The following is a 16,935-nucleotide window of genomic DNA, read 5'->3' on the forward strand; positions in this document are numbered from 1 at the left end:
ATCTTTCACCCAAGTTATATTCATTTTTGTTCCTTCAAACTAGTTAGAGGGTTCTTTCAGATTGGATTCTCTCTGCAGTCTTTAATAGGACAAAAATAATTATTAGTAAAAAGTCTAATAGAATTAAGGACATCATTTTTGTAAAGGTCTTAGTAGTTAGCTACTCATACAAAGGACAACAGTAACAGGCTATTTTAACACCTGACTATAAGGGGGAGAATTTGTGGGTGCAAACTAAAAGAAACCTGCCTGTTTATTGATCGTGTCTGGAAATGGTTGAGGTGATTGAGGCTGCAAATACATTGTTTCCACAGTCTTAAGCACGCTTTTGGGATTTGCTGTTCATTAGATGCACAGTTCTTACTTTAGGTTTCTAGCTTCCTGTTTTTTGAGTGTGTGCTGCTGGGGGGGCCATGGGAGAGCAGGCTGCCAAGTGCACTACAGGTTGTTTGTTGTGGAGAGGGACCAAAGAAGCCCAAGTCAGAAGAGTGCTCTCCTGCCTTCTCCATCCCTTCCCCAGTTCTTCCCAGTTGGTGGTGATAATTTTGTGCTAGTTTGATCTCTCCACCTTAGCTCCATTAAACTGAAATTTTGAATGTACAGCTGCTTATTGTAAATCCCAGTGACACTGAAAGTGGGCAAATTGTCTTAAATATTTTAAGACATCGTGATTATTGCTGGGAGAGAAATAAGACTCTGCAGTGGTGAGAGTTCTAGCACAATGTGCTGCTACTGTTCCTAAAGCCATTAGTGACAGTAGTGGGTTATCCACAGGACTTGAAGACTTCCAACTGTTGCTTTCCTATAATGTTTTAATTATAATTTCAGAATTTCTGTACCTGTAACTGTTTCATTTCTAAGTTTTGGATAATTGCTTTTATTAGGATTGCCTTTATTGTCCCTTGACCTATGTTTTCAATACTAATAATGTGTTAGGAAACAAGGACATCTGTGATCTTGCACATGAATATACAGATAGATGTGGAAAACTTGTAACTGCTGTCTGCATTTCATGTTTTGTGATGGGAAACAGCAAACAGAAAGACCCCCAGTTAAAGTTTTAAAAACATTTGTTATCCTAGTGAAAGGATGGGGAATTGCAGTTTTGGTAGTGCTCGATGTAGTGAGCTTGTGTAAATTATTTGTATGATATACAAATCATACAGTCCCTACTGTAGCATCCTGATTCTTTTCGTGTACGCATATTTAGAAATTACCTATACCAATTTTTCCTGCACTTAACACATATAATAGTAATTAATGATGTAATATGGATAATTGTTATGTGTGACTACATGTAATACATATTAAACCACACAGTGCTTATAAAACTTAGTACTAGTCTTAAATGCAATTTTGTGCTTCCTTTAATAGATAGATCACTAACAGAGCTGTTCCTTGCCCATGATCCTTCAGCCATTTATATTTTATTTTTTTTTAAGTCTGAGGAACACAGTCTGTTCCTTGGTTACGGTGTTGCTTTCCCTTCATATGAAAATGCTTCCTTGTTGTCTCTGAGGAGATGCTGTTTTGTTTTGTTTCTGTTTTAGTTAATTTTAAGCTGATTGCTATTAGTGAAACTGGTAATAGAATGACTTCATTAACATAGTAATTTTTTTCATCATGGAAAGGCTTAAAATACATGGCTTCCTGACTGGATATTTTATCTGACTAGAAGTATTAATAGTCTACTGATACTTGGGATAAAAACGATTTAAAAAAACAAACAAACAAAAACATCTAAAAAGAGCTAATACCCAGAGACACAATTAATGTCATCCGGTCCAAATTTATGGAAAATAATTGTATGAACATGTCGTCTCACTGTCACATTTGATACAGGAGCATTTTAGTTTGAAGAAATATTTATGCTTCTGCATAATATTCCCTACTGAAAAAAATACTTAAAAAAATAAAAATCCACACACAAAGCACTAGAAACTGTACCATTTTAATGATAATGTTAAATATTAGTGATGGGTCAAAAGCTTTCAAAGTGATTCAACATTAAAACAAATTACTCGGGTTGTACAGACAATATTGCTAACAGATTTTTGAGACCAGTTTCGGTGTCTAGTAGGGATGGTCTGAGTACATTTAATTTCATCTGCTAGGAGATGGACTACTCAGCTGAACTACCCGAGATCTCCTGCATACTTGCTTTCTATAGTTATAAAGGGAAGGCTCTGTTTTACAAGTAGAAAGAAACAAGAGTGGGAGCACAGTGATTACAAAATAAGGAAAAAATTGTGTTTTCTACCCTCATTTCAGACAAATGTCTCATACTGACGGTTAATTCAATATTGACAAGTTGGGGCAAGACGATGTGCTTCACTTCTGTGAGACAAAGCTGCTGATTTTGTTAACTGATCTTGTACTCCCTCTCAATTGCTTGTTTTTCTTTGGAATATTTCCTGTGTTTTGGATAAGTTAGTGAGATCTGAGAACATTTTGGTTTGCCTTTTTTTTTATGCTGAACAACTTGTGCTCAAACTCCATAAGACTGAACTTGAAAAATGCTGTTCTGTGGGATTGGTACTTGAGAGTTTTCTGAGCAACCAAAAAAGATCTTTAGACTAAGATTCTTCATAATATCTTTAATAATATTTTTTATTAGGCCTCTTTGGATTAAATGTTTTTAGTTGTTTGTTATAAGCGATGTTTGAGTCGCTGTAAGATGCTTTGTAGGGTTAAAATTGATAAATATTATGTATGCAATATTCTGGCGCTCGTAAGTATTGGTACTTGCAGAAAGTATCATAGTCCTATTCATTTGAAAAAGACTAATTTTAATGGGTTATGATTTAAGATGTTTAATTTTGAATGGAATGTAGTTATATGAAAGATAACATTTGAATTTAGTGTTCCGGCTTAGATCCTTTTTTAACTCATTTTCTGTATGTATTATATTTTCAACCACTGAAGATGTGTATAAACTGTAGAATCTGCTTGAAAACAAGATTTATGACAGAAAACTGTGTTGTAGTTGTATTTAGCTGTAAATATGGCTGGGGAAAATTTAAAACTAAGAATTAGCTTTATTTTGTGTGGCTAGTGTGATGGGCAATGTTTAAGATGTTGAAAACAGGCCCTACCTGGGGAACAAAGAAACAAAGGATACGGTTTATGGCATTTTTCAAGTATTGCATTCTGACTGTGTTCTTCTTTTCTATTTTTTTTTAATTTTATTCACAGATCTTGAGTCAGATGACTGTGCATCCATATACATTTTTAATGTAGACCAACCATCATCCTCTGTAAATCAGCCAATTTGTATTCCTCGCCATGGATTGCAGTCTCACTCCTCTCCTCTGTCACCACCTACAAGACTTCAGAGTCATAAGAACTATGAAGGAACTTGTGAGGTACCAGAATCCAAATACAGTCCACTAGGTGGACCCAAACCCTTTGAGTGCCCTAGTATTCAAATTACATCTATTTCACCTAACTGTCATCAAGGGATTGAAGCCAATGAAGATGAATTGCACACAAATGGCACAGAAAATGAGTACATGGAAAGGCCTTCACGGGACCATCTCTATCTTCCTCTTGAGCCATCATATAGGGAATCATCCCTTAGTCCGAGCCCTGCCAGCAGCATTTCATCCAGAAGCTGGTTTTCAGATGCTTCCTCTTGTGAATCCATTTCCCACGTTTATGATGATGTAGACTCAGAGCTCAACGAAGCAGCTGCTCGATTTACCCTTGGGTCTCCTTTGGCATCTCCTGGTGGTTCTCCGAGAGGTCCCAGTGATGAATCCTGGCAGCAGCCTTATGGATTTGGGCATGCCTTGTCGCCTAGGCAGTCTCCCTGTCATTCTCCTAGAACTAGTATTACAGATGAAAATTGGCTGAGCCCTAGACCAACATCAAGGCCCTCATCAAGACCTACATCCCCCTGTGGGAAACGGCGCCACTCCAGCGCTGAGATTTGCTATGCTGGTTCTCTCTCTCCTCACCATTCTCCAACTCCGTCCCCCGGCCATTCTCCCAGAGGAAGCATAACAGAAGACACGTGGCTAAACACTTCCATCCATAACGTACAAGGCCTTAATTCTGGCCTTTCACCATTTCAGTGTTGTACAGAGACCGATATTCCTCTAAAAACAAGAAAGACCTCAGAGGATCAGACTGCCACTTTATCTGGAAAAATAGATATCTGTCCTGAAGATCAGGGTAACTTATCGTCGTCCCTTGAAGCTGCAGTAGATGACTGCTCTGGATCTCAGCACACCTTGAAAAAAGATTTGCCCGGAGACCAATTTCTTTCTGTTCCTTCGCACTTTACTTGGAACAAACCAAAGCCTGGTCACACTCCCATATTTCGGTAAGTGATCAGGAAGCGCTTCTTTGCCATTTTTCCTCTCCCATGCATCTTAAATAGACATATAAATATGCTTATATTTCTGTGATGCATTAAGACTTTGTAAATAAAACTTCTTGTAGGCAAGTAGATGATATAATTGGGAAAAAACAAGTTGAGATACCAAATAACCACCTTTTTCTTCTTTTAAAAATACAGTAGAGGCATCATAACATAGGATTAGTTTTATTTAAATTATGTATATGTGCACAGAACCCAGCTAAATCGATTGTCTGCAGATTCTGTGCATGCCTTGCAGTTCATCTAATCTGAGCAGTTGACATTTTAATATAGCTAAAGAAACCTGACTTGCGTGATTTTACAAAACTGGGACCAGAAAGGTGGGGAGTTTATTTGCTTTTGTTTTTACTTGCTTCTTTGGGTTGATAGAATTCTAGATATAGAATAGAGAAAAAAGTTTGCTTGACATCCAGAAAGCATTGATTTCTGGGCTGTAGTTCCAAGGGTATTTCCACCATTGTGGTGCTGAGTTAACTAGCTCTTTTCCTTTTGTAGTCCTGTCGTGTGCTGGCAGGATGATTTGTGGAGGCTCAGAAGAAGGAACTAGTTCAGTTGAGGGAAAGATTCACCCTCCTTCCCATTCTGTAACTTTTTAGATGGAGCAGTTTTGTGATCTTTCCAACCATGTAGCTTCTGGAATCACTTTGCTGCTACAATGCAGTGAGTGGAGTAGAAATGAGAACTCCTTAAGCAGCATTGCTGTTGGATGGACAGATGCTGTGTTTACTCAGCTAAAGTTATCCATTTGATTCCTAAACCTTTTTCTTGATCTACTGGGTTTTAAAACCAAGGATTGGGGGGGTACTGGGAGAAAGAAGTTGCCAATGGGTTTGTGGTGGGGTTTTTTTTGTGTGGACATTTTGTAAGAAAGGTACATAAAATTAATAACTGTAACACCCAATTGTCCGTATAAAAGCCATGTTACAAGTTTAAATGTCAGTGCATCCACGCTACTCTGTATTGACTTTAAAATAACTTTGATTAAAATAATATAATTCTGTCCACAGGCAATGCTTGAAGAGTAAATCTTAAGGATGTAGAGGGTGAAGCAATTCCTCTTTCTCACAGAGGGTGGGGTTGGGGGCAAGCTAGGGTAGGATTCTCCACATAAGCTTCGCCTTTTTCGAAATAAAGCACTTAAGTCCTACAAGTTAATGACAAAATATAATGTTATTCTCATTGCAAAGTCATCTTTGCAAAGCAGTTGTTTTCACATTCTGTATTTTTAATTTTATGAAGAATTACTTAGAAAATATTCATGGTTTTAATGTTTTCCTCCCCCTACTGCCTCCTCTTCCAAAGTAAGTGAAGCAAAATAAAGAAATGTTTCTGATGAAGCTTCAGAGATGCCCTATAGGAAGCGCTTTATTCCCCACTCTGAGAGTTTTAAGTTCTTAATAGAAAACTAGAATTAACTATTGCCCAGTAAGCCATGAAAAGTGGATGCTGCCTTTCCTGGCAACATGGTAGTAATTTCCCTTTCTAGTGTCTTTTTTCCAATTCAGATATCATTCTTGCATCGTTTTAACATTGTGGTGTACTATTTCCTGGTGACTTCTCACATGAGCAAGCCTGTTGGAAAAAAATGTTTTATAATACCTGTTCTCATTCTCTGTTGGGTACATGAATATTCTCAGGGGTGTCTGTCTTGTGGAATATAGAAGCACTCAGCCATCTGTTAGAGATTGCTCTAGCTGACCCTCTCCACGCACGTTTTAGGTAGAGAACTAATGGAGAAAATTCAGCTGTAACTTTTACTGTTGTGAGTACCTAAAAGGGAAGTTACGATCACAAATGGGTAGATTATAAACCAATACTTTCAGGGTAGAGTGAAACATCCTTAGAACAAATGGAAGATAAGTGAATCATAGCTTTAAGAGCTTCCCAAAGGGTAACTTCTAATGGGTACTATCAAACAGACTTCAGTGTTCATCTGCGTTCTGCCAACGAACTTTTCAGTTTCACTGCTGAACTTCTTCCTCTGCGTTGATATGTCAGTGTCATGCAGAAGACTCATTTTCTTAATATAAAACCTCTGTTAATTTTAAAATTAACTTTTGTAAAAATTCTGTAGAAGTTGTCAACTACCTTAGATTGTTAATATCTAAATATTTTAATAAGTCTTATTCAGCCATTTTGTCATTTGGCATAATTGTATAATCAGATTTGAATTTTTCCTCTTCAGAAATGTATTGATTTTAGTGAGAAGTGGTTTGTTTTTTTTTTTTAAAGTCTTTCTACATAACTGTTTTTGAATGTGAAGTTTAACAGTAAAGATACAAAGCAGTTAACTGGAAAATTCTGCCTTACCAGATCTGAAACTACTGTGTTGACATTAACTATCATGAAGTCTTTTTTCTTTTTTTTTTTTTTAAATTCTATTACAGTCTGCTCATCTGTTAATAAAAGTTGTTTTTTTAAATGTCAGAATTTATTCAGAAGCTGGCACTGAAGAACTTTTCTAACTATAAAGTGGACAAACAGGCAGAAGACAAAAAGGACTACACCTATTCATGTGTGGACTAAATAAAAATATTAAGCTGTGTACATTTGCAGCCAAAAATGTAGTCTGACTATTGAATTAGTGGAAATGGCTGCATTGGCAGCTGTATCCTCAGTAAAATGTTGAATTACTTAGCAGCTGTAGCCTGTTCCATGGGTGCACGCACTTTAAGTGCGTTAAAACATTTCATTCTGTTATATAATATTTTATGATTTTGATGCTTATAAAGTAGGGGTGCTAAATTGACTCCTATGTTTTAGGAATAAAAATAAAATGCAAGAAGATCTACTGTTTCTTAAATAGTTTCTGACTGTGACCAAAAGTGAGCACCTTTATTGTCATAAAAAGTTAGATATTAATTGCAATTTATATCTTTATTACATATTATATGTAGTAATGTATTAATTGGAATTTAATCCCAGCTGGCAGGTAGGAATGGGGAGAAAAGGAGGGGAAAGGAAATAAAAACTTGTGGGTTGAGATAAAGACAGTTTAATAGAACCAATAAGAGAAAAGGAAAATAAGAATAATAATAACATAAGTCACTCTCACCACCCAGTGAACTGGTACCTTCCCAAGCAGCAAGTGCGAGTACCTGCCCCCCAGCTCACCCCATTTATACCTCAAGCATGATGGCTGTGGTACAGAACCTTCCAGTGGCCATCCCATCCTTCTGTCTAGGCTCCTTCTCAGCTTCTATGGGAAGCTGAAAAAAGTCCTTGAAAAATATAAAAAATCACCTGGCAACAACTAAAAAGATATGCATTATTGACATTCCTTTTATACCAAACCTGAAACACCACAACCACTAGAAAGAAAATTAACTCTGTCCCAGCTCGAACAAGGACAGTGTTATAATTAATGTGCTTTTAAAATGCCTTGATTCTATTGTTAAGTACAAAGAAGTGCATGGAGAAGGCTGGAGTATTGATTCCAAGCAAAGGCAGTGACTGCCCAGGGCGCACAGCCAGCTGCAGTGAACTGACCCCTGGCAGGAGTGGAGATAACTTGCCTCACATGTGACACGGTGTGAAATGTGCAGATAGCACCTTCTTCTCTGAATGCTATCTCCAGTTTTGTAACCTGTAATCTAGTTTATCAACTCCTGACCATGTTTTCCTCCTTTCTTTTATGGTCAGTAAGTGTGCAATACTTAAAAAGTTTTAAAATGTGTACCATGCTTTTGAGCATTTTAGTCATATTTCAGGTGCCGTCCAAACCGTTTTGTTAGATGAGAGTGTGTTACTTGGTCACAGAGACCCATAATCTGCCAGTGCACAGCATATGAAATGTGTGTGTGGGATACGTGCACTGAGTCACATTTCTGTGACTTGTTGAAGATAAGTTTGGACAAGTGACAAACAATGGGCAGAACCAGTGCAGCAATTCCTTTCAAACAGGTAAAAGATCTAGGTGTCTTCCATGTCTAGGAATAGGGAAGGTGATGATATCATTAACCAACTGCCTTGGCAGATGAGCGGTCTTTCAATGGCAGATTAAATTGGTCATTTCACAGAATATTCAGCAATGAAGATTTTTGATAAGTTTATTTATTACATTGTTACTCTTATTACTGTTGTTTAAGATGCCTCTTTCTTCTACTCCCTAGCCTCCCCTCATGAGGATAGATAAGAAATCACTTTATCTGTGTCTCATGTTTCCCTCCCCTCCACTTGGAAAATCCCTTTCTTTTTAGGATCTTAATGTAGTGATAGTCGATAATCTGCTTATTGCCCCAACAGTTCATGAAGATGTTGGTTTTGTGACTTTCTTGCACATCTACTGTTAGAGCTTGAGTTTTACTCACAGAAAAAGCTCAAGTTGTTTTTTTTTTCACCAGACCTCTTTAAAAGACCTATTTCTAGGCTTTTGTGTAAAGCTATTTCGATTCTTTTTTTAATTGGGTTCTCTTTTTCTTTGACTCTGTATTGGCTGTTGGAAGGGAAACCTAGATGCTTCAAGTTCACATTCTTATTTAGGTAGCCTATGTCAGCGTAGGTTGTAAATAATCTACAATACCAGCAAAAGCGTTTCTCCCTAGAGTCTATTCATATTCAAATATCTAAATTTGATCAGCTTGCTCACACCATCTGAAAAGGGTTAGGGTGCTCATGGGAATTATCTTAAGTGAATCCTTAAGTCTTTGAAACTTTGTGAAACTTCTGTTTAGTAGGCATTTAGTAAATATTTATGAGACTGTATAATATTGGGAAGCTTTTCAAGACTGATCCCTTTAATAAAAGTAAAATAGATCTTGAGAATCTAATTAACATCTGAAGCAATTAGGCACTTTGTCAGGCAGTAAACTTAATGAGTCATTCATTTTTTCTTTCTTTCTTTCAACCTTGGAGTATTTGATGGGAACAATTGGTGCTTTTGTGTCTGATAAATAACCAGGGAATATTCATTTATGGACAAAAATCTTGAGATAAAACCTGGTTTCTTTTACTGTGTCTTCCCTTATGGAATTCTTAGACTTACACATTGATTTAAAAACAATTATATAAACTAACGTCTTCAAACACTGCTATGTCACAAATTTAATCTAGAGCACTGAGAAGTGATGGGATATCGAGTAGTTTCTTTATTCCAGTAGTGATGAACAAACAGGAATCTCTTCCGTGATGGATATTAATGGTGGCTCGAGAGTGTTTTACCTGCAATTATCTGGCAGTTACTGCTGGAAATTAGGGTTGCTGACAACGTTTCTTACTTTCTCTTAGGAAAAAAATAGTTTAAATATTGTAGTAGATAGCCAATGTTGCTTCACTTGCTTGAATCCTTGTCTTGGAAGTCTGGAGAGTAGAGAGGAACAGAATTATGTTCTATTTTTAACATAACTATTGGGACTTTGGTCTTAATTTTAAGAAGGGTAAATCTTTGAGAGCGAGTGGACTAGGAGCAAACCTAGTCTGTTAAGTGGTTTTCTTCTTATTTTGATAAATAGAAATAATACCAGCTATGCTATGTTAGCAAAACTTTAAAATGAAAATATTTGCTAAATACTGACTTTGAAGATAAGGTCCCACTTAAGTGAGGCAAGCAAGAGAACTTTGAACCTCTTCAATTTTAATAAGCTAGGCTATTGCTGTAATGTTTGTGCACCACTAATGAATCCAGAGAAATTTGGGTAGTGTTTGATATGGGACCTTCGTGCTGTACATGTGATTCAGCTCTACTTTATACTGAAATGATATATACTTTACTTGGCAGTATACTGTGTCAATACTCTGAAAGCATAGTTACTGTGGCTTTGCTGGTAGTACAACAGCGATGGTTTGAATGTAAACAGTATTTTAAAAGTCTGTTGATAAGCAATGGCTTCAAAATTCTTAACTCTGAAATTACTCCACCGGGGAAAATGTTGCTTTGTTCTAGGTAGCGAAGAGCAACTGCAGCAGTATTTTGGCTCAAAGCATTCTGGAAAAGGACCATAGCACTGGATCGTAGTTACGATTTGAGATTCTCCAGGGTTTGCTGTGTTGCAACATTGACTTGTCACAGGATATGCTGTTGGTTAATCTCTGCAAAAATTTGGGATGAGGAAAAGATGTGGAATGTCCATGGTATGGTCAGTGAGCTTTTTCCCACAGCGACAGATTTTGATGTGTTGGGAGGAGCTGTAAGTGGAAAATGTTATTTTTGCTGCAACTAAGAAATAATAAAAGAATCGCTCTAGGAGCTCTGTGAATCTCAGCCAACAAAGGAAATAAGAATTTTCATGAGCATCTTGAGATCCTAGTGGGTATCTTCGAAAGGTTATTACTAGAACTAGTGACTACAAAGAGGCAGGAACATGCTCATGAAGAGTGGCTAAAATGAGTTCCTATATTAGTTCCACCTGTGTTCAAAAGCTTTCTGAACAAAGAGTCTAGGAGAGCACTAGAGTACAGCCGAGCTAATGGCACATGTGTGTCACCTGAGGGACCAGCCACTGCACTTGGTCTGCACAGAGCCCCAGCCTTTTGCCCAATGCATTGCAGAGGAAGAGTGCTACAGATGGAAGGTAACTGCTTTAAGTTTTTAACTGGATTATCTTTATGGCTCTTGTAGGCTTTGTTCTTCCTTCTGCCTCACGTGTACTGCAGTGGGACCATAGTCAAATGCAAGCAATCTTGGTTTGAGGGTGCGGTTTGTCCTGTGCGAGAGAGGCACAGTCAGCCCCTGAGCTGGGCCCTGGCTTCTGCAGGTCTGAAAGCTGAAGCCCATATGGACATATTTGGCAGTCCTCATGCTGAACAGTAGCTGTTTCCTCATCAATTTGTGCAGCCCAAATCAGTTCTGTTTTAGAGATAATGGTTGCAGAGGAAGAAGGTATCTGTTAAATTCACTGAAGTGATAATTTTTAATGTAGTGGCTTCTGCTGAGGTTGCTACTGAAGAGAAAAGGTGCTACCTTCTGTACTTCTGAGTTTCCTTTAATAGCTGCTGTTCTCTGAAGCCTTTAATCTTGGTGTGATAGGAGTATGAGCTTTTGGAGGCTTGCATTAATCAGATTATAAAAATCTCTTGGTATTATTTGAAGAAGGCTTACAGATTGGTGCTGTTTCAACAATGTGCTAAAATTTGATTTAATGAAAGTTTTAGAATGACTGTCGAGTTATTTCTGTTACCTGACGTGAGATGCTTTACTAGTAGGTTACTGCATTGTTAATAAGGTTTTTACTCATTTAAAGAAAACAAAAAAATTAGAGAAACTTCTGTAAAAGACTAAGTCACAAGCTATTGTAACAGTAATTTGGGGATGGACTGGGTAGAATTTTGAAATGAAACATGCTGAAGTGTCTCCAAATGCGTTCCTCCCCCTTTCAAGCCTGAAAAGTGAGGGCTTTTAAATAACAAAGTTTCTCATTTCTTTTAACTTTTTGTGCTAAAATAACTTGAAAAAACCCAACAGTTGGCAGCTGATCTGGATTCTGGGTTCTGAATGTGAATTTAGATGGCTTTATCAATCATGCTGTGTGTTAGCTGGGGGAGACAGAAATCTTTTGATCACACCAAATTTGTGCTTGTTTCTGAAGCAGCTGAGCTTCTTATTCTTAAACATGTTCCAGGTATTTTAAGAGTAATGGAGCACTAAATTTTGAACTTGTGTAACGAACTATTGGAGACCATTTGAGTTCAATGCATGGTTTACAACTGATAAAATAATTGTGGTGACTTCAAAGTCAAGCAGTTGGACTGCTGATCCTCACCTCGGAGTGTGGACTGAACAATATGGCACGAGGCCAATGGTGTGAAGTTCAACAAGGCTGAGTGCTGGGTCCTGCACTTGGATCACACCAACCCCATGAATAGGTTGGGACAGAGCGGCTGGAGCTGCCCGGTGGAAAAGGACCTGGGAGTGTTTGGTGGCCAGCTGGCTGAATATGAGCCAGCAGTGTTTCCAGGTGGCCAAGAAGGCCAACAGCATCCTGGCCTGTGTCAGCAATAATGTGGGCAGCAGGACTGGGGCAGCGGTTGTCCTCCTGTGCTCAATGCTGGTGAGGCCTCACCTTGAGGGCTGTGTCCAGTTTTGGGCCCCTCATGACAAGAAAGACATTGAGGGGTTGGAGCAGGTCCAGAGAAGGGCAACAGAGCTGGTGAGGGGTCTGGAGCACAAGTCTTGTGAGGAGAGGCTGAGGGAGCTGGGGGTGTTCAGCCTGGAGAAAAGGAGGCTGAGGGGAGACCTTCTCGCTCTCTCCAACTCCCTGAAAGGAGGGTGTAGCCAGGGGGGTTGATCTCTTCTCCCAAGGAACAGGTGATGGGACAAGAGGAAATGGCTTCAAGGTGCACCAGGGCAGATTTAGACCTGATATTAGGAAAAATTTCTTCACACAGAAAGGGTTATCAGCCATCGGAACAGGCTGTCCAGGGAAGGGGTTGAGGCACCATCCCTGGAGGTATTTCAAAGACAGGTAGATGTGGTGCTGGGAGATGTGGTTTAGTGGTGGACTTGGCAGTACTAGGTTAATAGTTGGACTCAATGATCTTAAAGGTCTTTTCCAACCTAAGTGATTCTATGGTTAAATGCAGTAAAGCTCACAGCTTCAGACTTACTTTCCCATACCCCACATCTGGCACAGAAATAGTCTTGCTTTGAATTGAAAAGTGTTCAAAATAGATGCAAACTTGTTACCTCCTGCCCCCCAAGTGCTGACATGTTTCTTCTTGTTTGATATGATTTCTCTATAGTATTAAAAAAAAAACCCACAAGAGTTTGTAGACTATATTCTGACATTTTTTAAGAAATTTATTTAATGCCCAAGCGTGTATGTGTGTGACTCAGAAGGTAACAGTGCCGGCTAGGAAGTTCTCACTCTGCCTCCATCCCACTAGTTCTGTTTGAAGAAGCTGTAAGTCAACCAGGGCTCTGGTAAATTAAGAGGATTAAAAAAATTATCTTTCAAAATGAAATAAAGTTAGATCACTGATCCAGTTCAGTGCGTATCTACAGCATTTGTCTCCAAAAAAGTGAACGGGTGGTGTGGGAGCAGAAATACGTTAAACTGATGTCCTCACAGGGCAGAAAGGTCCATGACCTGGGTACACCTTAGTGTACCCTAAAACTCTTTCTCATTCCACTGCTGCTGAGAAGTGGAGGATGGAGACAGTGAGAAAAATACTCAGAGCAAACCAATTTGGAGATCCAACATCAAACTCCAAAGGGAAGCAGCTGTTACTCTCTAGCCTGCTACATCTAGAAAATATCAGTTTGATGCAGCACAGCCTCAAAGGCTGTGTAATTTATTTGGAGAGCTGTGTTTTGAAAGCTTTCCAATTTTTTTGTTTTAGGCACCTGCGCACGCGTTGTGTGCTTGCTCGCTTTCTCATGCTGATATTTTCTATTTGTTTTCAAAGAATGACAAAATCTTGAGACTTGGTTATTTTCCTGTCTCTGTGTTTGTTCTAGTATTCCAAATATTTTTTCAGGAGATAATAGGAGACTGATACAGCTTGTGCCACGTTTTTCTTAGTTAATTGCAGAAGGACTAACCCTGTCCGAGAGGCTGTATGTCACAAGCAACAAATACTTTTTTCTTTTTCTTGACTGAGTTTGATAATAAGCTTTCAGTAATACCTCCCAGTAATTGGGGTATAGTCTGTGGTGTGGGCGTTTATACCAAGTTCTCTTAAGGACCCTATCTGTTCACTATGTATACCAACAATTTTGACAGAATATTTGGTTATATGGGGGGGAAAGGGTTTCCATAAACACTAAAGAAAAACTTCTTGCATGCTACATTTCTTTTTAAACTCTTTTTAGTATCTTCTAATCCTGACATTTTCTTTCCTTTTTCAGACTGAAGACTTGAGTCCTCTTCTCCTTCAGTAGCTATAAAAGTGAATGGCAAGGTCTAGTTGATAGCCAGTAGTAGCATTTAGGCAGTACGCCTTGGCCTGTGGTAAGTATCTGGAAGGATTGGGCTTATACTGCATTCCTGCCAGTTTCCTCTTATTGCTGACATCACCAGTCCTCTCCTGCCCAGTAAATATGATTGCTGCAGAAGGACCGGTCATCAGACCTCCTTACTGGGGGAAGAAGAGTCTTTGCTGTACTGAATGCCTGTGGAGATGATTTATTGCTCATTTTTCTTCCTTTCAGTAAGAAGAAAGGGAAATACTTCCGTTCCTTCCATTGCTCTCAGAAAGGTGCTTCACTTTTATATAATAACATTAGCTCTCTCCTGAAGCACCTGGTAGAGGTACTCCGTGAAGCAGCAGGTCAACAGGCTTGTAGGTTGTCCTCCTGTAGGAGGAGGCCAGCAAGTGATGCCATTTGTTCTCCCTCATTTGCATGCTTAGTGACAGTGATTTTTGTAGGAAAAGGTAAATGTATGGTGCTGCAGGCTGAGCCCAAGTCCATCCAGATACTTGTTAAAACACAGAGCTTTCTTTTCTTTTTTGTTCAGTCCAGACATCATCTTCTATCTCAACTGTGGATATGTTTTATAAGTTTTAGCTTAATTCCCCAGAAGGTATAATTTATCTTTCTTGGACCTGTGGCTATTCATGTTTGTGGAAATTTGTATGGATTGGTGGTGGGGCTTTTTCTGACATCCTGTAAAGTGGAAAGAAATGGAATTGAGCTTTCTCAGATGATGATACAAACCAATATTTGTCCATCTCTTTAAAACATAATTTGCTTTCCCTTTTGGTCAGAGTAAGGTAGTACAAAACTATTTTAATAGAAACTTATTGTCTTGTAAATGTTGTTGTTTGGCACACAATGCTATAAATGTTCACTTTTAAATGTTCATGAAGTAATTTGCTCTACCAGGTAATTACTGACTTGAATCTGACTGTTCATCTTAGTAAAATCATAAGTCTATAAATCTGTGCAGGTAAAAGGGTAGGTATGAAAACATGGGTGATATCATGTGGCTTGTTTTCCTTTGGGGTTCTTCCGTACTATCGCTGTTACTGCGTCTTGTTCTCCTTCTTCCCTGCAGTGACTTTGCTGCGGTGTGTAAGGCTATATATAGCCTGTGGATAAGCTAAGCATGTACTTCATGTGTCTTTGACTGTTGCAGTAGGTGGTTATGCTTAGACAGGACTACTAGCTTTAAAATTTTGAAACATCATATAGTGTTTGTCTTAATGATATTTAACAAAGTGCAGGGCTTACCAGTCTTAGACAAAACCAGCAAGCTGGAAGATAGTAATGCAGAGAGTTAAAACTTAGTGATTTACAGATTGAATTTAGACTGTTCCCTTCAAATGACATTTGAACTTGCTTGCTGATACACTTGAGGATAAAAGATTAATATTGACATAACAGAATAGCCCTGGTTATGTGAGGCAGAGGCTTATATAGTGCCTTTCTTTTAACCAGGTATTGGAAGGAAGAAGTTCCACTCTGTCAACCCCAAAAGAAATACTTAATTGAAGACTTTAATGTACTAGCAAAATTCTGAAATTTTCAAGTAACAGTTTTGGGCTAATAGCTATCTTATTTGGTCATCGTTTGTTAGCGAAAGCAGCATCATTGTCTGTATTTTACAGTGAAGTTACTTTGTACTGTGGCCAAATGGCGTAATTCATGTCACCATAGTGTGCTCCTCTTGATTGCAGCACATCCTCCTTGCCTCCTCTTGACTGGCCGTTACCAAGTCATTACGGGCAGTGTGAACTGAAAATAGAAGTCCAGCCTAAAACTCATCACAGAGCTCACTATGAAACAGAGGGAAGCAGAGGAGCAGTAAAAGCATCTACTGGAGGACATCCTGTAGTGAAGGTAGGAAGTCTGGCTTTCTTGAATAGAAGATAATTTTTGAACTACAATTATTGGTATTTACAATGCTCTGAATTATTCCCTTGTGTGAAGCTTACAGTCCTTCCTGGGTAAGATTTTTCTCCCTTAAATGTAACTTGTTCAATATATAAGTTAGTTTTAGATGTTTAAGAATTTACAGTTTGCTACTGTTAGAGTGCATGTCACAGCTTTACCCTGTATGCAGCTCTATGTTTGTGAATGGATTCACAGTGCAATAGTTTATTACTTAACATATGCAACATGAACCTTAAGGAGGAAGACGTGTGCACGAGGGCAGGTAAGAAAAGTCGTAATGGATTAGTTGGAGCTACACTGGAATATGATACAGCTTCATTTGAATCAGCAGTCATCTTTCTTTTGGTATTGAGAGCTTCTGAACGCTATAAATGCCTCTTGGTCATATTTTTATTAGGTTATTTCTATGAATAGGTACCCGTAAATTCTATTAACTTTCACTTACATGTTCGAAGTAAATTAAGCTTGACTCTTCTCTTTCTCAGCATGAACCACAAGGTTATTAATAACAGGTTAATGGTAGCTATCTCCTTCGAAAGTAAGGCATCACCTAGTTTTTTTAGATTTGGACTGACTATTTGTAAGGGCAAGTATGACTTGTTTCTTGCTTTCTTTTTTGACATTGTTTCCATTGTCATAACAGAACCATGCAGGCTTTATTGTCTCTTAGAACAGTTTTCATCGGTTTCAAGAAAATGTAGTATTGCAAGCAACAGTCTCCTGGCTAACAGAGGTGGTGATACACTGACTGTTCTGGTAACTGGTACCTGCTGGTGAC

General features: G+C 38.5%; 1 protein-coding gene across 1 annotated transcript in view; it reads left to right on the top strand.

The window, feature by feature from the left end:
* Positions 1–16,935, top strand: part of NFATC3 (nuclear factor of activated T-cells, cytoplasmic, calcineurin-dependent 3) — a 68,228-nt gene that overhangs the window by 6,868 nt on the left and 44,425 nt on the right. The window contains exons 2-3 of the mRNA XM_014942171.1: positions 3,196–4,327; positions 15,941–16,103. Coding sequence (XP_014797657.1) covers positions 3,196–4,327; positions 15,941–16,103 — 1,295 coding nt within the window. The remainder of the gene's footprint in view (positions 1–3,195; positions 4,328–15,940; positions 16,104–16,935) is intronic.

The sequence above is a fragment of the Calidris pugnax genome, unplaced genomic scaffold (assembly GCF_001431845.1).
Source record: "Calidris pugnax isolate Ruff unplaced genomic scaffold, ASM143184v1 scaffold28, whole genome shotgun sequence".
Classification (NCBI taxonomy): domain Eukaryota; kingdom Metazoa; phylum Chordata; class Aves; order Charadriiformes; family Scolopacidae; genus Calidris; species Calidris pugnax.